Raw genomic sequence first — 16,330 nt, forward strand, 5'->3', positions numbered from 1 at the left:
GTGGGGGGGGGGCAGAGGGTCTCTATGGGTCTGATTTAAAGGGGGGGGGGGCAGGGGGTCTCTATGGGTCTGATTTAAGGGGGGGGGGGCAGAGGGTCTCTATGGGTCTGATTTAAAGGGGGGGGCAGGGGGTCTCTATGGGTCTGATTTAAAGGGGGGGGAGCAGAGGGTCTCTATGGGTCTGATTTAAAGGGGGGGGGCAGGGGGTCTCTATGGGTCTGATTTAAAGGGGGGGGGGGCAGAGGGTCTCTATGGGTCTGATTTAAAGGGGGGGGGCAGGGGGTCTCTATGGGTCTGATTTAAGGGGGGGGGGCAGAGGGTCTCTATGGGTCTGATTTAAAGGGGGGGGGCAGGGGGTCTCTATGGGTCTGATTTAAAGGGGGGGGAGCAGAGGGTCTCTATGGGTCTGATTTAAAGGGGGGGGGCAGGGGGTCTCTATGGGTCTGATTTAAAGGGGGGGGGGGCAGGGGGTCTCTATGGGTCTGATTTAAGGGGGGGGGGGCAGAGGGTCTCTATGGGTCTGATTTAAGGGGGGGGTCAGGGGGCAGGGGGAGCCCATAGGGTGATAATGGGGGGGGGGGGGAAGAATGGGGGGGGTCTCTATGGGGTGATATAGGGGGGGGTCTCTATGGGGTGATATATGGGGATGGTCTCTATGGGGTGATATATGGGGGGGGTCTCTATGGGGTGATATATTGGGGGAGGGTCTCTATGGGGTGATATATGGGGGGGGGTCTCTATGGGGTGATATATTGGGGGGGGTCTCTATGGGGTGATATATGGGGATGGTCTCTATGGGGTGATATATGGGGGGGGTCTCTATGGGGTGATATATTGGGGGAGGGTCTCTATGGGGTGATATATGGGGGGGGGTCTCTATGGGGTGATATATTGGGGGGGTCTCTGTGGGGTGATATGGGGGGGTCTCTATGGGGTGATATATGGGGGGGGTCTCTATGGGGTGATATATAGGGGGAGTCTCTATGGGGTGATATATTGGGGGGGTCTCTATGGGGTGATATATTGGGGGGGTCTCTATGGGGTGATATATTGGGGGGGGGTCCCTATGGGGTAATAGGGGGGGGCTGGGAGTCTCATATTGGGGGGGGGGTCTCCTATGGGGGGGGCTGGGGTCTCTTATTGGGGGGGGTCTCCTATGGGGGAGGCTGGGGTCTCTATTGGGGGGGGTCTCTTATTTGGGGGGGGTCTCTTATTTGGGGGGGGGTCTCTATTGGGGGGGGTCTCTTACTGGGGGGGGGTCTCTTACCGTCGGCTCTGCTGGGGGGGGGGCAGAGAAGGAGGAAGAAGAGAGCAGCGGTGGGAGCCCCATAGGCCGCCATTGTTACTAATGGGGAGGGGGCCAGGGGGGGGCTTTAAATTGGGGGGGGGGGAGGGAGGGGCTCTGCCCCATAGGCCGCCATTGATTGTAATGGGGGGGGGGCTTTAAATTGGGGGGGGGGGAGGGGCAAAGCCACCTGCTCCGGATGTGGGGCGGGGGGGGGACGACAGCTGGGATGGGGGGGGGGTTAAAGGGGGGGGGATGGGAAGTTCGGCCCCATAAGTGACCCATAGATGGGTTATGGGATGGAATTAGACCCATAAGTGGACCCCAAAAGAGACATAGCTGCCCCATAAGTGCCCCCATAGCCCCATAACAGCCCCCACAGCCCCATAACTGCCCTTCAACCCCATAGCTGCCCCATAACTGCCCCCCCAGCCCCATAGCTGCCCCATAACCGCCCCCCCAACCCCATAACTGCCCCATAACTGCCCCCCAACCCCATAGCTGCCCCATAACTGCCCCCCAACCCCATAGCTGCCATATAACTGCTCCCCCAATCCCATATCTGCCCCATTACTGCTCCTACAGCCCCATAACTACCCTATATCTGCCCCCCAGCCCCATATCTGCCATATAACTGCCCCCCCAACCCCATAACTGCCCCCCCAGCCCCATATCTGCCCCATAACTGCCCCCCCATCCCCATAACTCCCCCCCCAACCCCATAACTGCCCCATAACTCCCCCCCCCAACCCCATAACTGCCCCATAACTGCCCCCCCAGCCCCATATCTGCCCCATATCTGGCCAAGGTCGCCCTATAGGCCTCTGACCCGTGCTCATCCAATGGGCGCATGTGGATGGGGGGGTGGGTTCCCATTGGGGGTCGTTGCCCCCCTCCCTATATAGGCACCCATGGGTGGGGGGGGGGGGGGTATAGACCGGCAGCCATGGGCCCTAATGTGCACCCATGGGTGCTGCTGGTTGTGGGGCTGGTATTGGGGGGGGGGGGCAGAGCCAGGGAGATCACGGTGGATAATGGGGGGCAATGGGGGGAGTGGGGGGAGGCCGAATTCTGCCCCCGAGGGTCCTTCGCTACAGGGTTCCAGCTGAAGGTGGGGGGGGGGCTATGGGGGGGAGGGTCTGTAGGGTGTGGGGGGGTCTATAGGGTGGAGGGGGGGGGGGTTATGGGGTGGGGGGGGGCTATGGGGGGGTATGGGGGGCTATGGGGTGGAGGGGGGGGTCTATAGGGTGGGGGTGTCTATGGGGTGGAGGGGAGGGGGGCTATGGGGTGGGGTGGGGGGGCTATGGGGGGGTATGGGGGGCTATGGGGTGGAGGGGGGGGTCTATAGGGTGGGGGTGTCTATGGGGTGGAGGGGGGCTATGGGGTGGAGGGGGGGTCTATAGGGTGGGGGGTGCTATGGGGTGACGGGGGGCTATGGGGTGGGGGGTGCTATGGGGGGCTATGGGGTGGATGGGGGGCTATGGGGGGGTTACAGAGTGGAGGGGGGGGCTATGGGGTGGAAGGGGGGGGCTATGGGGGAGCTATAGGGTGGGGGGGGTCTATAGGGTGGAAGGGGGGGGCTATAGGGTGTGGGGGGGTCTCTATGGGGGAATATATTGGGGGGGGGCCTTATAGGGGGATATGTGGGACCCTATATGGGGTCTCTATGGGGGGATATATGGGGGGGGATCCTATAGGGGGATATGTGGGACCCTATAGGGGGTCTCTATGGGGGGATATATGGGGGGGGGCCCTATAGGGGGATATGTGGGACCCTATATGGGGTCTCTACGGGAGTATATATGGGGGGGCCCTATAGGGGGATATGTGGGACCCTATATGGGGTCTCTATGGGGGTATATATGGGGGGGACCCTATAGGGGGATATGTGGGTCTCTATGGGGGATATGGGACCCACTTTTGCCCCCCCCCCCCCCCCATAGATGGAGCCCCCCCAGGGGGTGTTTCGGGACGACACGGCGCTCAATGGGATCCAACTGCTCTGCAATGAGAAGGGGGTCATCACCTCCAGCGAGGGGCTGTGAGTGAGGGGGGGCTATGGGGATCTATGGGGCGGGGGGAGCTATGGGGCTCTATGGGGCTCTATGGGGCGGGGGGGAGCTATGGGGCTCTATGGGGTGGGGGGCTCTATGGGGCTCTATGGGGCGGGGGGAGCTATGGGGCTCTATGGGGTGGGGGGCTCTATGGGGTCTCTATGGGGCAGGGGGAGCTATGGGGCTCTATGGGGTGGGGGGCTCTATGGGGCTCTATGGGGCAGGGGGAGCTATGGGGCTCTATGGGGTGGGGGGCCCTATAAGGTGGCCCTATGGGGTCCCTATGGGTCTCTATGGAGTCCTAAGGGTCCCTATGGGGTCTCTATGGGGTCTCTATGGGGTCCCTATGGGTCTCTATAGGTCCCTATGGGGTTGATGTCTCTATGGGGTCTTTATTGTGTCCCTATGTGTCCCTATGGGTCCCTATGGGTCCCTATAGCCCCCTAACTCCCCTTTCCCCCATAGCTGGGGTGCCTGGCTCCCTGCCCGCGGCTGCCCCTATAGTGTTCCTATGGGTCTTTATTGTGTCCCTATGTGTCCCTATGGGGTCTCTATGGGGTCTCTATGGGGTCCCTATGTGTCCCTATGTGTCCCTATGGGTCTCTATGGGGTCCCTATGGGTCTCTATGGGGTCCCTATGTGTCTCTATGGGGTCTCTATGGGGTCCCTAACGCCCCTTTCCCCCATAGCTGGGGTGACTGGCTCCTATGTATCCCTATGGGGTCTCTGTGGGGTCTCTATGGGGTCCCTATGTGTCCCTATGTGTCTCTATGTGTCCCTATGTGTCCCTATGGGGTCTCTATGGGGTCTCTATGTGTCCCTATGGGTCCCTATGGGTCTCTATGTGTCCCTATGGGTCCCCATAGCCCCCTAACTCCCCTTTCCCCATAGCTGGGGTGCCTGGCTCCTATGTGTCTCTATGGGGTCTCTATGTGTCCCTATGGGTCCCCATAGCCCCCTAACTCCCCTTTCCCCATAGCTGGGGTGCCTGGCTCCTATATGTCCCTATGTGTCCCTATGGGTCTCTATGGGGTCCCTATAGCCCCCTAACTCCCTTTCCCCCCATAGCTGGGGTGCCTGGCTCCTATGTGTCCCTATGGGGTCTCTATGGGTCCCTATATGTCCCTATGGGTCCCTATAGCCCCCTAACTCCCTTTCCCCCCATAGCTGGGGTGCCTGGCTCCTATATGTCCCTATGGGGTCTCTATGGGGTCCCTATGTGTCCCTATGGGTCCCTATAGCCCCCTAACTCCCCTTTCCCCATAGCTGGGGTGCCTGGCTCCTATGGGTCTCTATGGGGTCTCTATGTGTCCCTATGGGTTTCTATGGGTCCCCATAGCCCCCTAACTCCCCTTTCCCCATAGCTGGGGTGCCTGGCTCCTATGGGTCTCTATGGGTCCCTATGTGTCTCTATGTGTCCCTATGGGTCCCTATAGCCCCCTAACTCCCCTTTCCCCATAGCTGGGGTGCCTGGCTCCTATGGGTCTCTATGTGTCTCTATGTGTCCCTATGTGTCCCTATGGGTCCCTATGGGTCTCTATGTGTCCCTATGGGTCTCTATGGGTTCCTATAGCCCCCTAACTCCCCTTTCCCCATAGCTGGGGTGCCTAGCTCCTATATGTCCCTATGGGGTCTCTATGGGGTCCCTATGGGGTCTCTATGGGGTCCCTAACTCCCCTTTCCCCATAGCTGGGGTGCCTGGCTCCTATGTGTCTCTATGGGGTCTCTATGTGTCCCTATGGGTCTCTATGGGGTCTCTATGGGTCCCTATGGGTCTCTATGGGATCCCTATATGTCCCTATAGCCCCCTAACTCCCCTTTCCCCATAGCTGGGGTCTCTATGTGTCCCTATGGGTCTCTATGTGTCCCTATGGGTCCCTATGTGTCTCTATGGGGTCCCTAACTCCCCTTCCCCCATAGCTGGGGTGCCTGGCTCCTATATGTCCCTATGGGGTCTCTATGGGGTGGGTGTCCCTATGGGGTCCGTATATGTCCCTATAGCCCCCTAACTCCCCTTTCCCCCATAGCTGGGGTCTCTATGTGTCCCTATGTGTCCCTATGGGTCTCTATGGGTCCCTATAGCCCCCTAACTCCCTTTCCCCCCATAGCTGGGGTGCCTGGCTCCTATATGTCCCTATGTGTCCCTATGGGTCTCTATGGGGTCCCTATGGGTCCCTATAGCCCCCTAACTCCCCTTTCCCCATAGCTGGGGTGCCTGGCTCCTATGGGGTCCCTATGTGTCCCTATGGGTCTCTATGTGTCTCTATGTGTCCCTATGTGTCCCTATGGGTCCCCATAGCCCCCTAACTCCCTTCCCCCCATAGCTGGGGTTCCTGGCTCCTATGTGTCCCTATGTGTCCCTATGGGTCTCTATGGGGTCTCTATGGGGTGGGTGTCCCTATGGGGTCTCTATGTGTCTCTATGGGGTCTCTATGGGGTCTCTATGGGGTGGGTGTCCCTATGGGGTCTCTATGGGGTCCCTAACTCCCCTTTCCCCATAGCTGGGGTGCCTGGCTCCCCGCCCGGGGCTGCCCCCGCTCGTCCCGCCTCACGTCGTTCCGGTTGCGGGTGGAGCCCCCTCGCGGCGGGTTCCGGGACGACACGGCGGCCAACGACGCGTCGTTCATGTGCTCGGACGGGACCGTGTTGGACGGGGGGGGCGGAGCTCGGGGGCAATGGGGCAATTGGAGCCAGCCGTGCCCCACACATGTGGGGATCTGCGGCATCAGGACCAGGGTGGAGGCACCGCAACGGTCACAGGATGACACCGGCCTCAACGATGCGGCCATGGTCTGCTGCTCTCAGTGATGGGTCACATAGACATCACCTAGAGATGACCCATAGCTGCCCCATAGCTGCCCCATAGCCATCCCATAGCCCTCCGTATCTGCCCCATAGACCCCCATAGCCACCCATATCCATCCCATAGCCCTCCGTGTCTGCCCCATAGACCCCCATAGCCACCCATATCCATCCCATAGCCCTCCATACCTGCCCCATAGACCCCCATAGCTGCCCCATATCCATCCCATAGCTCTCCATATCTGCCCCATAGACACCGTGGCCCCCACAGCTACCCCATAGCTGCCCTATATCTGCCCCATATTCATCCCATAGCCCTCCATACCTTCCCCATAGCCCTCCATATCTGCCCCATAGGCCCCCATGGCCCCTACAGCCGCCCCATAGCTGCCCTATATCTGCCCTATAGGTGCCCCATATCCATCCCATAGCCCTCCATACCTGCCCCATAGACCCCCATAGCCACCCCACAGCCCCCCATGGCCCCCATAGTTGCCCCATAGCCCCCTGTGTCCCCCCATATCCACATCCAGACCCCATGTCCATCCCATATCCACCCCATATCCATCCCATAGCCACCCATATCCATCCCATAGCCCTCCATATCTGCCCCATAGGCCACATGGCCCCCACAGCCACCCCATAACTGCCATATAGCCCCCCATAGCCCCATATCCACCCCACAGCCCCCCATAACCACCCCATATCCACCCCATACCCCCATATCCACCCCATACCCCCATAACCACCCCATATCCACCCCATACCCCCATATCCGCCCCATATCTGCCCCACATCCCTCCATATCCCCCCATATCCACCCCATATAACCACATATCCCCCCCATATCCACCCCATAACCCCCCTATCCCCCATATCCACCCCATATCCCCCCATGTGACCCCATATCCGCCCCATATCTGCCCCATATCCCCCCCATATCCACCCCATACCCCCATATCCACCCCATATCCCCCCATGTGACCCCATAACCCCCCATATCCCCCATATCCCTCCCCATCTTTGTATCCCTCCCCCATCCCATGTGGGCAATAAAGCATTTGATTGACAGCTGCTCTTGGCCTATTTCCTACCGAAAGGGGCGGGGAAAATACGTGACGTCACGCTATGCGACACCGACTCCACCCATGAGCCACGTTGCCGTAAAGCAGCGCCGCCTCGTAGCCGTAAAGCAGCGCCGCCACGTTGCCGTAAAGCAGCGCCGCCTCGTAGCCGTAAAGCAGCGCCGCCACGTTGCCGTAAAGCAGCGTTGCCACGTTGCCGTAAAGCAGCGCCGCCACGTTGCCGTAAAGCAGCGTTGCCACGTTGCCGTAAAGCAGCGCCGCCACGTTGCCGTAAAGCAGCACCGCCCCCTGTCGTAAAAGAAAGATGGCGGCCGTGACTATGCGATCGGCGGTGGTCGAACCTTGGGCCGGGACCGGGACCGAAACCGGAACCGGAACCGAGGCCGCGGTGTGGGGGGGGCCGGGGCCTGCGGCGCTGCACCGGGATTGGACGGCGGAGCCCGTCAGCACCGGAGTGAGGAGCGGGGGTGTGGGGCTGGGGGGGGTGTGGGGTGGATATGGGGTGGATATGGGGGCATATGGGGCTATGGGGTGGATATGGGGTGGATATGGGGGGATATGGAGTGGATATGGGGGTCTATGGGGTGGATATGGGGGGATATGGGGTGGATATGGGGCTATAGGGGGGATATGGGGCTATGGGGTGGATATGAGGGGCTATGGGGTGGATATAGGGGGTCATGGGGATATGGGGGGGATATGGGGTGGATATAGGGCGGATATAGGGCTATGGGGTGGATATGGGGGGGATATGGGGCAGATATAGAGCTATGGGGTGGATATGGGGTGGATATGGGAGGCTATGGGGTGGATATGGGGTGGATATGGGGGGGATATGGGGCTATGGGGGGGATATGGGGTGGATATGGGGTGGATATGGGGCAGATATAGGGCTATGGGGTGGATATGAGGGGATATGGGGCGGATATGGGGCTATGGGGTGGATATGGGGGGGCTATGGGGTGGATACGGGGCTATGGGGTGGATATGGGGGGCTATGGGGTGGATATGGGGCGGATATAGGGCTATGGGGTGGATATGGGGTGGATATGGGGGGATATGGGGGGCTATGGGGTGGATATGAGGGGCTATGGGGCAGATATGAGGCTATGGGGTGGATATGGGGGGCCCATGGGGGGCAGGATGGGCTGTGTGGGGATTGATGTGGGGCAGGAGGGGCTCTAAAGGGGGGGATATGGGGCAGGAGGGGCTGTGGGGTGGATACGGTGGATATGGGGAGCTGTGAGGTGGATATGAGGAGTTATGGGGTGGATATGGGGGGCCCATGGGGGGCAGGAGGGGCTGTGGGGTGCATATGGGGCTATGGGGTGGATGTGAGGGGGATATGGGGGGCTGTGGGGCGGATATGGGGCTGTGGGGGGGGCTGTGGGGCAGGAGGGGCTCTGCAAGAGGGATCTATGGGGCAGGAGGGGCTGTGGGGTGTTGCTGTGGGGCAGGAGGACCCCCCCCATAACCCGCCCTATCTCCCCCCATAGACCACCATCATGGCGGTGGAGTTCGATGGCGGCGTCGTCATCGGGGCCGACTCGCGGACCACCACGGGGTGAGGATGGGGGCGGTTACCATGGCAACGGGTATGGGTGGTTACCATGGCACCAAGATGGCAGCTGTGTAATGTTGCCATGGCAACAGCACCAAGATGGTGGCTGTGGTTGCCATGGTGACACCACCATGATTGACAGCTGTTGTTGCCATGGTGATGCTGCCATGATGGCAGCTGTTGTTGCCATGGTGACACCACCAAGATGGCGGCTGTGTAATGTCACCATGGCAACGGTACCAAGATGCTGCAGTTGCCATGGTAACACTGCCATTATGACGGCTGTGGTTGCCATGGTGACATCACCAAGATGGCGGCTCTGTAATGTTGCCATGGTGACACTGCCATGATTGGCAGCTGTTGTTGCCATGGTGACACCGCCATGATGGCTGCTGCAGTTGCCCTGGTGACACCGCCATGATTGGCAGCTGTTGTTACCATGGTGACACCGCCATGATTGGCAGCTGTTGTTGCCATGGTGACACCGCCATGATGGCGGCTGTGTAATGTTACCATGGCAACAGGACCAAGATGGCTGCTACAGTTGCCATGGTGATGCTGCCATGATTGGCAGCTGTTGTTGCCATGGTGACACCGCCATAATTGACAGCTGTTGTTGCCATGTTGACACCGCCATGATTGGCAGCTGTTGTTGCCATGGTGACACCGCCATGATTGGCAGCTGTTGTTGCCATGGTAACATTACCAAGATGGCGGCTCTGTATTGTTGCCATGGTGACACTGCCATGATTGGCATCTGTTGTTGCCATGGTGACACCGCCATGATTGGCAGCTGTTGTTGCCATGGTGACACTGCCATGATTGGCAGCTGTTGTTGCCATGGTAACATTACCAAGATGGCGGCTGTGTAATGTTGCCATGGTGACACCACCATGATTAGCAGCTGTAGTTGCCATGGTGACACCGCCGTGATTGGCAGCTGTTGTTGCCATGGTAACGTTACCAAGATGGCGGCTCTGTAATGTTGCCATGGTGACACCGCCATGATTGGCAGCTGTGGTTGCCATGGTGACACCACCATGATTGGCAGCTGTAGTTGCCATGGTAACGTTACCAAGATGGCGGCTCTGTATTGTTGCCATGGTGACACTGCAATGATTGGCAGCTGTTGTTGCCATGGTGATGCTGCCAAGATGGCGGCTGTGTAATGTTACCATGGCAACAGGACCAAGATGGCTGCTGCGGTTGACATGGTGATGCCGCCATGATTGGCAGCTGTTGTTGCCATGGTGACACCGCCATGATTGGCAGCTGTTGTTGCCATGGTAACGTTACCAAGATGGCGGCTCTGTATTGTTGCCATGGTGACACCGCCATGATTGGCAGCTGTTGTTGCCATGGTAACGTTACCAAGATGGCAGCTCTGTATTGTTGCCATGGTGACACCGCCATGATTGGCAGCTGTTGTTGCCATGGTGACACCGCCATGATTGGCAGCTGTAGTTGCCACGGTGACGGTTTGGTCCCTCCCCCTCAGCTCTTACGTGGCCAATCGCGTGACGGATAAGCTGACAGCTGTCCATCATCGCATCTTCTGCTGCCGCTCAGGCTCCGCTGCCGACACACAGGCCGTGGCCGATGCTGTGGCCTATCAGCTGGCCTTCCATAGGTAATAATGGGGGGGGGGATAAAATGGGGAGGGGGCTTAGTTAATAGGCAGACCCCTACGTGCCCCCCCAGACCCATAGCTGACCCCCCAGACCCATAACTGCCCCCCTAATTGACCCCTAGACCTGTATTTACCCCCCCAGACCCATATGTGCCCCCCCAGACCCATATCTGCCCCCCCAGACCCATTGCTGCCCCCCTGGACCCATATCTACCCCCTAATTAACCTTTCAGACCCATAGTTGCCCCCATAATTGGACCCCTAGACCCACATCTGTCCCCATAGACCCATAATTGCCTTCCTAATTGAGTCCCTAGAGCCATAGGGAGAGGTTGTTCTAAATAGGGGAGGGGTCTCACCCCTTTGTCCCCCCCCCCCCCCTTATAGCATAGAGCTGGAGGAGCCCCCCCTATAGTAATAAAGGGGGTGTTGTTCTAAATAGGGGAGGGGTCTCACCCCTTTGTACGCCCCCCTCCCCATAGCATAGAACTGGAGGAGCCCCCCCTATAGGAATAAAAGGGGGTGTTGTTCTAAATAGGGGAGGGGTCTCACCCCTTTATCCCCCCCCCCCTTATAGCATAGAGCTGGAGGAGCCCCCCCTGGTCCATATGGGGGGGGGGTGTTGTTCTAAATAGGGGAGGGGTCTCATCCCTTTATCCCCCCCCCTTATAGCATAGAACTGGAGGAGCCCCCCCCTGGGGCACACGACTGCTTGCCTGTTCCCATAGCTCCCCTATAGGGATATAGGGGGTTGTTATAAATAGGCGAGGGGTCTCACCCCTTTGTCCCCCCCCCCCTTATAGCATAGAGCTGGAGGAGCCCCCCTATAGGAATAAAGGGGGTGTTGTTCTAAATAGGGGAGGGGTCTCACCCCTTTATCTAAATAGGGGAGGGGTCTCACCCCTTTGTACCCCCCCTTATAGCATAGAACTGGAGGAGCCCCCCCCTGGGGCACACGACTGCTTGCCTGTTCCCATAGCTCCCCTATAGGGATATAGGGGGTTGTTATAAATAGGGGAGGGGTCTCACCCCTTTATCCCCCCCCCCCCTTATAGCATAGAGCTGGAGGAGCCCCCCCTATAGGAATAAAGGGGGTGTTGTTCTAAATAGGGGAGGGGTCTCACCCCTTTATCCCCCCCCCGTTATAGCATAGAGCTGGAGGAGCCCCCCCTATAGGAATAAAAGGGGGTGTTGTTCTAAATAGGGGAGGGGTCTCACCCCTTTGTACCCCCCCCCCCCCTTATAGCATAGAGCTGGAGGAGCCCCCCCTATAGGAATAAAGGGGGTGTTGTTCTAAATAGGGGAGGGGTCTCACCCCTTTATCCCCCCCCCCCCTTATAGCATAGAGCTGGAGGAGCCCCCCCTATAGGAATAAAGGGGGTGTTGTTCTAAATAGGGGAGGGGTCTCACCCCTTTATCCCCCCCCCGTTATAGCATAGAGCTGGAGGAGCCCCCCCCTGGTCCATATGGGGGGGGGGGTGTTGTACTAAATAGGGGAGGGGTCTCATCCCTTTGTCCCCCCCCCTTATAGCATAGAACTGGAGGAGCCCCCCCCTGGGGCACACGACTGCTTGCCTGTTCCCATAGCTCCCCTATAGGGATATAGGGGGTTGTTATAAATAGGGGAGGGGTCTCATCCCTTTATCCCCCCCCCCTTATAGCATAGAGCTGGAGGAGCCCCCCCTGGTGCGTACGGCCGCCTGCCTGTTCCAGCAGAGCTGTTACCGGTACCGGGAGGAGCTCAGCGCCGGGATCATCGTGGCCGGATGGGATCGGCGGCGTGGCGGGCAGGTAAGGGTTAATGGGGGACATAAGGGTTAATAGGGCAGGTTAATAGGGCAGGTAAGGGTTAATGGGGGATACAAGGGTTAATAGGGCAGGTTAATAGGGCAGGTAAGGGTTAATGGGGGCTAAAACAAGGGTTAATGGGGGACACAAGGGTTAATGGGGGACATAAGGGTTAATGGGGGACATAAGGGTTAATAGGGCAGGTTAATGGGGGACATAAGGGTTAATGGGGCAGGTTAATAGGGCAGGTTAATGGGGGACACAAGGGTTAATGGGGGACATAAGGGTTAATAGGGCAGGTAAGGGTTAATGGGGCAGGTTAATAGGGAACATAAGGGTTAATGGGGGACATAGGGGTTAATAGGGCAGGTTAATAGGGTAGGTAAGGGTTAATGGGGGATACAAGGGTTAATAGGGCAGGTAAGGGTTAATGGGGACACAAGGGTTAATAGGGGATACAAGGATTAATAGGGCAGGTAAAGGTTAATGGGGATACAAGGGTTAATGGGGATACAAGGGTTAATGGGGATACAAAGGTTAATAGGGCAGGTAAGGGTTAATGGGGATACAAGGGTTAATGGGGGATACAAGGGTTAATAGGGCAGGTAAAGGTTAATGGGGGCCATAAGGGTTAATAGGGCAGGTTAATAGGGCAGGTAAGGGTTAATGGGGATACAAGGGTTAATGGGGATACAAGGGTTAATAGGGCAGGTAAGGGTTAATGTGGATACAAGGGTTAATGGGGGCCATAAGGGTTAATAGGGCAGGTTAATAGGGCAGGTAAGGGTTAATGGGGGACACAAGGGTTAATGGGGATACAAGGGTTAATGTAGATACAAGGGTTAATGGGGATACAAGGGTTAATAGGGCAGGTAAGGGTTAATGGGGATACAAGGGTTAATGGGGATACAAGGGTTAATGGGGATACAAGGGTTAATGGGGCAGGTTAATAGGGCAGGTATGAGGGTCCATCCTTGTGCCCCCCCCCCCCATATATGAGGGTCCATCCTTGTGCCCCCCCCCTCATATATGGGGGTCCATCCTTGTGCCCCCCCCCCATATATGGGTATGGGGGTCCATCCTTGTGCCCCCCCCCCCATATATGAGGGTCCATCCTTGTGCCCCCCCCCCCCATATATGGGGGTCCATCCTTGTGCCCCCCCCCATATATATGGGGGTCTATGGCTCCGTGCCCCCCCTGACTGCATGTCCCCCCCTATAGGTGTACGTGGTCCCCATGGGGGGGATGTTGCTGCGGCAGCCGTTTGCCGTGGGGGGGTCGGGCAGCTCCTACATCTACGGCTTCGTGGACGCCGCCTTCAGGAGGGGGATGAGCAGGGACGAGTGCGAGGAGTTCACTGCAAGGGGTACGTGTGGTCATGGGGGGCGGATATGGGGCACATGTGGGGCTGGGGGGGAAGATGTGGGGCTGGGGGGGCAAATATGGGGCTGGGAGGGCAGGTTGGGGGGTGGATATGGGGCTGGGGGGGAAGATGTGGGGCTGGGGGGGCATGTTGGGGGGTAGATATGGGGCTGGGGGGGAAGATGTGGGGCTGGGGGGGCATGTTGGGGGGTAGATATGGGGCTGGGGCGGAAGATGTGGGGCTGGGGGGGCAGGTTGGGGGGTGGATATGGGGCTGGGGGGGAAGATGTGGGGCTGGGGGGGCAGGTTGGGGGGTGGATATGGGGCTGGGGCGGAAGATGTGGGGCTGGGAGGGCAGGTTGGGGGGCAGGTGTGGGGCTAGGGGGGCAGATGTGGGGCTGGGAGGGCTGCTTGTGGGGTGGATATGGGGCTGGGGGGCTGGGAGGGCAGGTTGGGTAGTGGATATGGGGCTATGGGGGTGGGTTGGGGGGTGGATATGGGGCTGGGGGGCAGATATGGGGCTGGGAGGGCTGCTTGTGGGGTGGATATGGGGCTGGGGGGGAAGATGTGGGGCTGGGGGGGCAGGTTGGGGGGTAGATATGGGGCTGGGGGTGAAGATGTGGGGCTGGGAGGGCAGGTTGGGGGGCAGGTGTGGGGCTGGGAGGGCAGGTGTGGGGCTGGGGGGGCAGATATGGTGCTGGGAGGGCTGCTTGTGGGGTGGATATGGGGCTGGGGGGGCGCTGGGGGGGCAGATATGGGGCTGGAGGGGGGGTTGGTAAGTGGATATGGGGCTGGGGGGCAGATTGGGGGTGGATGTGGGGCAGATGTGGGGCTGGGGGGGAAGATGTGGGGCTGGGAGGGCAGGTTGGGGGGCAGGTGTGGGGCTGGGGGGGCAGATATGGTGCTGGGAGGGCTGCTTGTGGGGTGGATATGGGGCTGGGGGGGCGCTGGGGGGGCAGATATGGGGCTGGAGGAGGGGTTGGTAAGTAGATATGGGGCTGGGGGGCAGATTGGGGGTGGATGTGGGGCAGATGTGGGGCTGGAGGAGCAGATATGGGGCTTGGGGGCAGATGTGGGGCTGAGGAGGCAAATATGGGGCTGGGGGGGGTAGATGTGGGGCTGGGGAGGCTGGGAGGGCAGGTTGGGTAGTGGATATGGGGCTGGAGGGGTGGGTTGAGGGATGGATATGGGGCTGGGGGGGCAGATATGGGTCTGTGGGCCAGGATAGGGAGCAGATATGGGGCTTGGGGGTGGATATGGGGCTGGGAGGGCAGATTGGGGGGTGGATGTGGGGCTGGGGTGCAGATATGGGGTTGGGAGGGCAGGTTGGGGGTGGATATGGGGCTGTAGAGGCAGGTTGTAGGGCACATATGGGTCTTGGGTGCAGATATAGGGCTGGGGGGGCAGATATGGGGCTGTTAAGGCAGGTTGTAGGGCACATATGGGTCTTGGGTGCAGATATAGGGCTGGGGGGGCAGATATGGGGCTGTGGGGGCAGATATGGGGCTGTAGAGGCAGGTTGTGGGGCACATATGGGCCTGGGGGGTAGGTTGGATGGCAGATATGGGTCTGGGGTTGCAAGTGTGGGTCTGGGGGTGCAGATATGGGGCTGTAGAGGCAGGTTGTAGGGCACATATGGGTCTTGGGTGCAGATATAGGGCTGGGGGGGCAGATATGGGGCTGGGGGGGCAGATATGGGGCTGTGGGGGCAGATATGGGGCTGTAGAGGCAGGTTGTGGGGCACATATGGGCCTGGGGGGTAGGTTGGATGGCAGATATGGGGCTGGGGAAGCAGATATGGGTCTGGGGGTGCAGATATGGGGCTGTAGAGGCAGGTTGTGGGGCACATATGGGTCTTGGGTGCAGATATAGAGCTGGGGGGGCAGATATGGGGCTGTGGGGGCAGATATGGGGCTGTAGAGGCAGGTTGTGGGGCACATATGGGCCTGGGGGGTAGGTTGGATGGCAGATATGGGTCTGGGGTTGCAAGTGTGGGTCTGGGGGTGCAGATATGGGGCTGTTAAGGCAGGTTGTAGGGCACATATGGGTCTTGGGTGCAGATATAGGGCTGGGGGGGCAGATATGGGGCTGTGGGGGCAGATATGGGGCTGTAGAGGCAGGTTGTGGGGTACATATGGGCCTGGGGGGTAGGTTGGATGGCAGATATGGGGCTGGGGGAGCAGATATGGGTCTGGGGGTGCAGATATGGGGCTGTTAAGGCAGGTTGTGGGGCACATATGGGTCTTGGGTGCACATATAGGGCTGTGGGGGCAGATATGGGGCTGTAGGGGCAGATTGGGGGGCAGATATGGGCCTGGGGGGTAGGTTGGATGGCAGATATGGGTCTGGGGTTGCAAGTGTGGGTCTGAGGGTGCAGATATGGGGCTGTAGAGGCAGGTTGTGGGGCATCTATGGGGCTGGGGGTGCACTTATGGGGCTGGGTGGTCAAGTTGTGGCCCCATATAATCCCCCCATCTAATCCCCCCATCTAACCCCCCATAGCTCTATCCCTCGCCATGGCCCGGGACGGCTCGAGCGGCGGCGTCATCCGCCTGGCGGCCATCACTGAGGGCGGCGTTGAGAGGCGGGTCCTCGCAGGCCCCGAATTACCGGGAGGAGATGGAGGCCCAACCGTGTGAAAAACCGGATAGAAACCCAACCGGAAACGGGGATGAAGGGGGAGGGTTAAATACGGATACCGGAAGCAATAAACGTTGTTCTTCTTCCGGTTCCGTGATGAGATGGGGCCGATTAAAGCAGCC

At 59.2% G+C, this 16,330-nt stretch overlaps 2 protein-coding genes across 2 annotated transcripts; both read left to right on the top strand.

Moving 5' to 3' along the window:
- The first annotated feature begins 2,199 nt into the window (after positions 1–2,199).
- On the top strand, positions 2,200–7,212 carry LOC107307654 (vitelline membrane outer layer protein 1 homolog). The gene is made up of 3 exons (XM_085534440.1): positions 2,200–2,396; positions 3,229–3,326; positions 5,841–7,212. The coding sequence occupies exons 1-3, from the start codon at positions 2,232–2,234 to the stop codon at positions 6,145–6,147; spliced, it is 570 nt and encodes a 189-aa protein (XP_085390566.1). The 5' UTR covers positions 2,200–2,231; the 3' UTR covers positions 6,148–7,212.
- Positions 7,213–7,516: 304 nt separating this feature from the next.
- PSMB6 (proteasome 20S subunit beta 6) lies at positions 7,517–16,300 on the top strand. The gene is made up of 6 exons (XM_085534439.1): positions 7,517–7,680; positions 8,723–8,790; positions 10,286–10,417; positions 12,079–12,208; positions 13,428–13,572; positions 16,071–16,300. The coding sequence occupies exons 1-6, from the start codon at positions 7,531–7,533 to the stop codon at positions 16,205–16,207; spliced, it is 762 nt and encodes a 253-aa protein (XP_085390565.1). The 5' UTR covers positions 7,517–7,530; the 3' UTR covers positions 16,208–16,300.
- The last annotated feature ends 30 nt before the right edge of the window (positions 16,301–16,330 follow it).

Source organism: Coturnix japonica, unplaced genomic scaffold (assembly GCF_054131305.1).
Source record: "Coturnix japonica strain WE unplaced genomic scaffold, WE-NBRP24 Scf082, whole genome shotgun sequence".
NCBI classification, from domain to species: domain Eukaryota; kingdom Metazoa; phylum Chordata; class Aves; order Galliformes; family Phasianidae; genus Coturnix; species Coturnix japonica.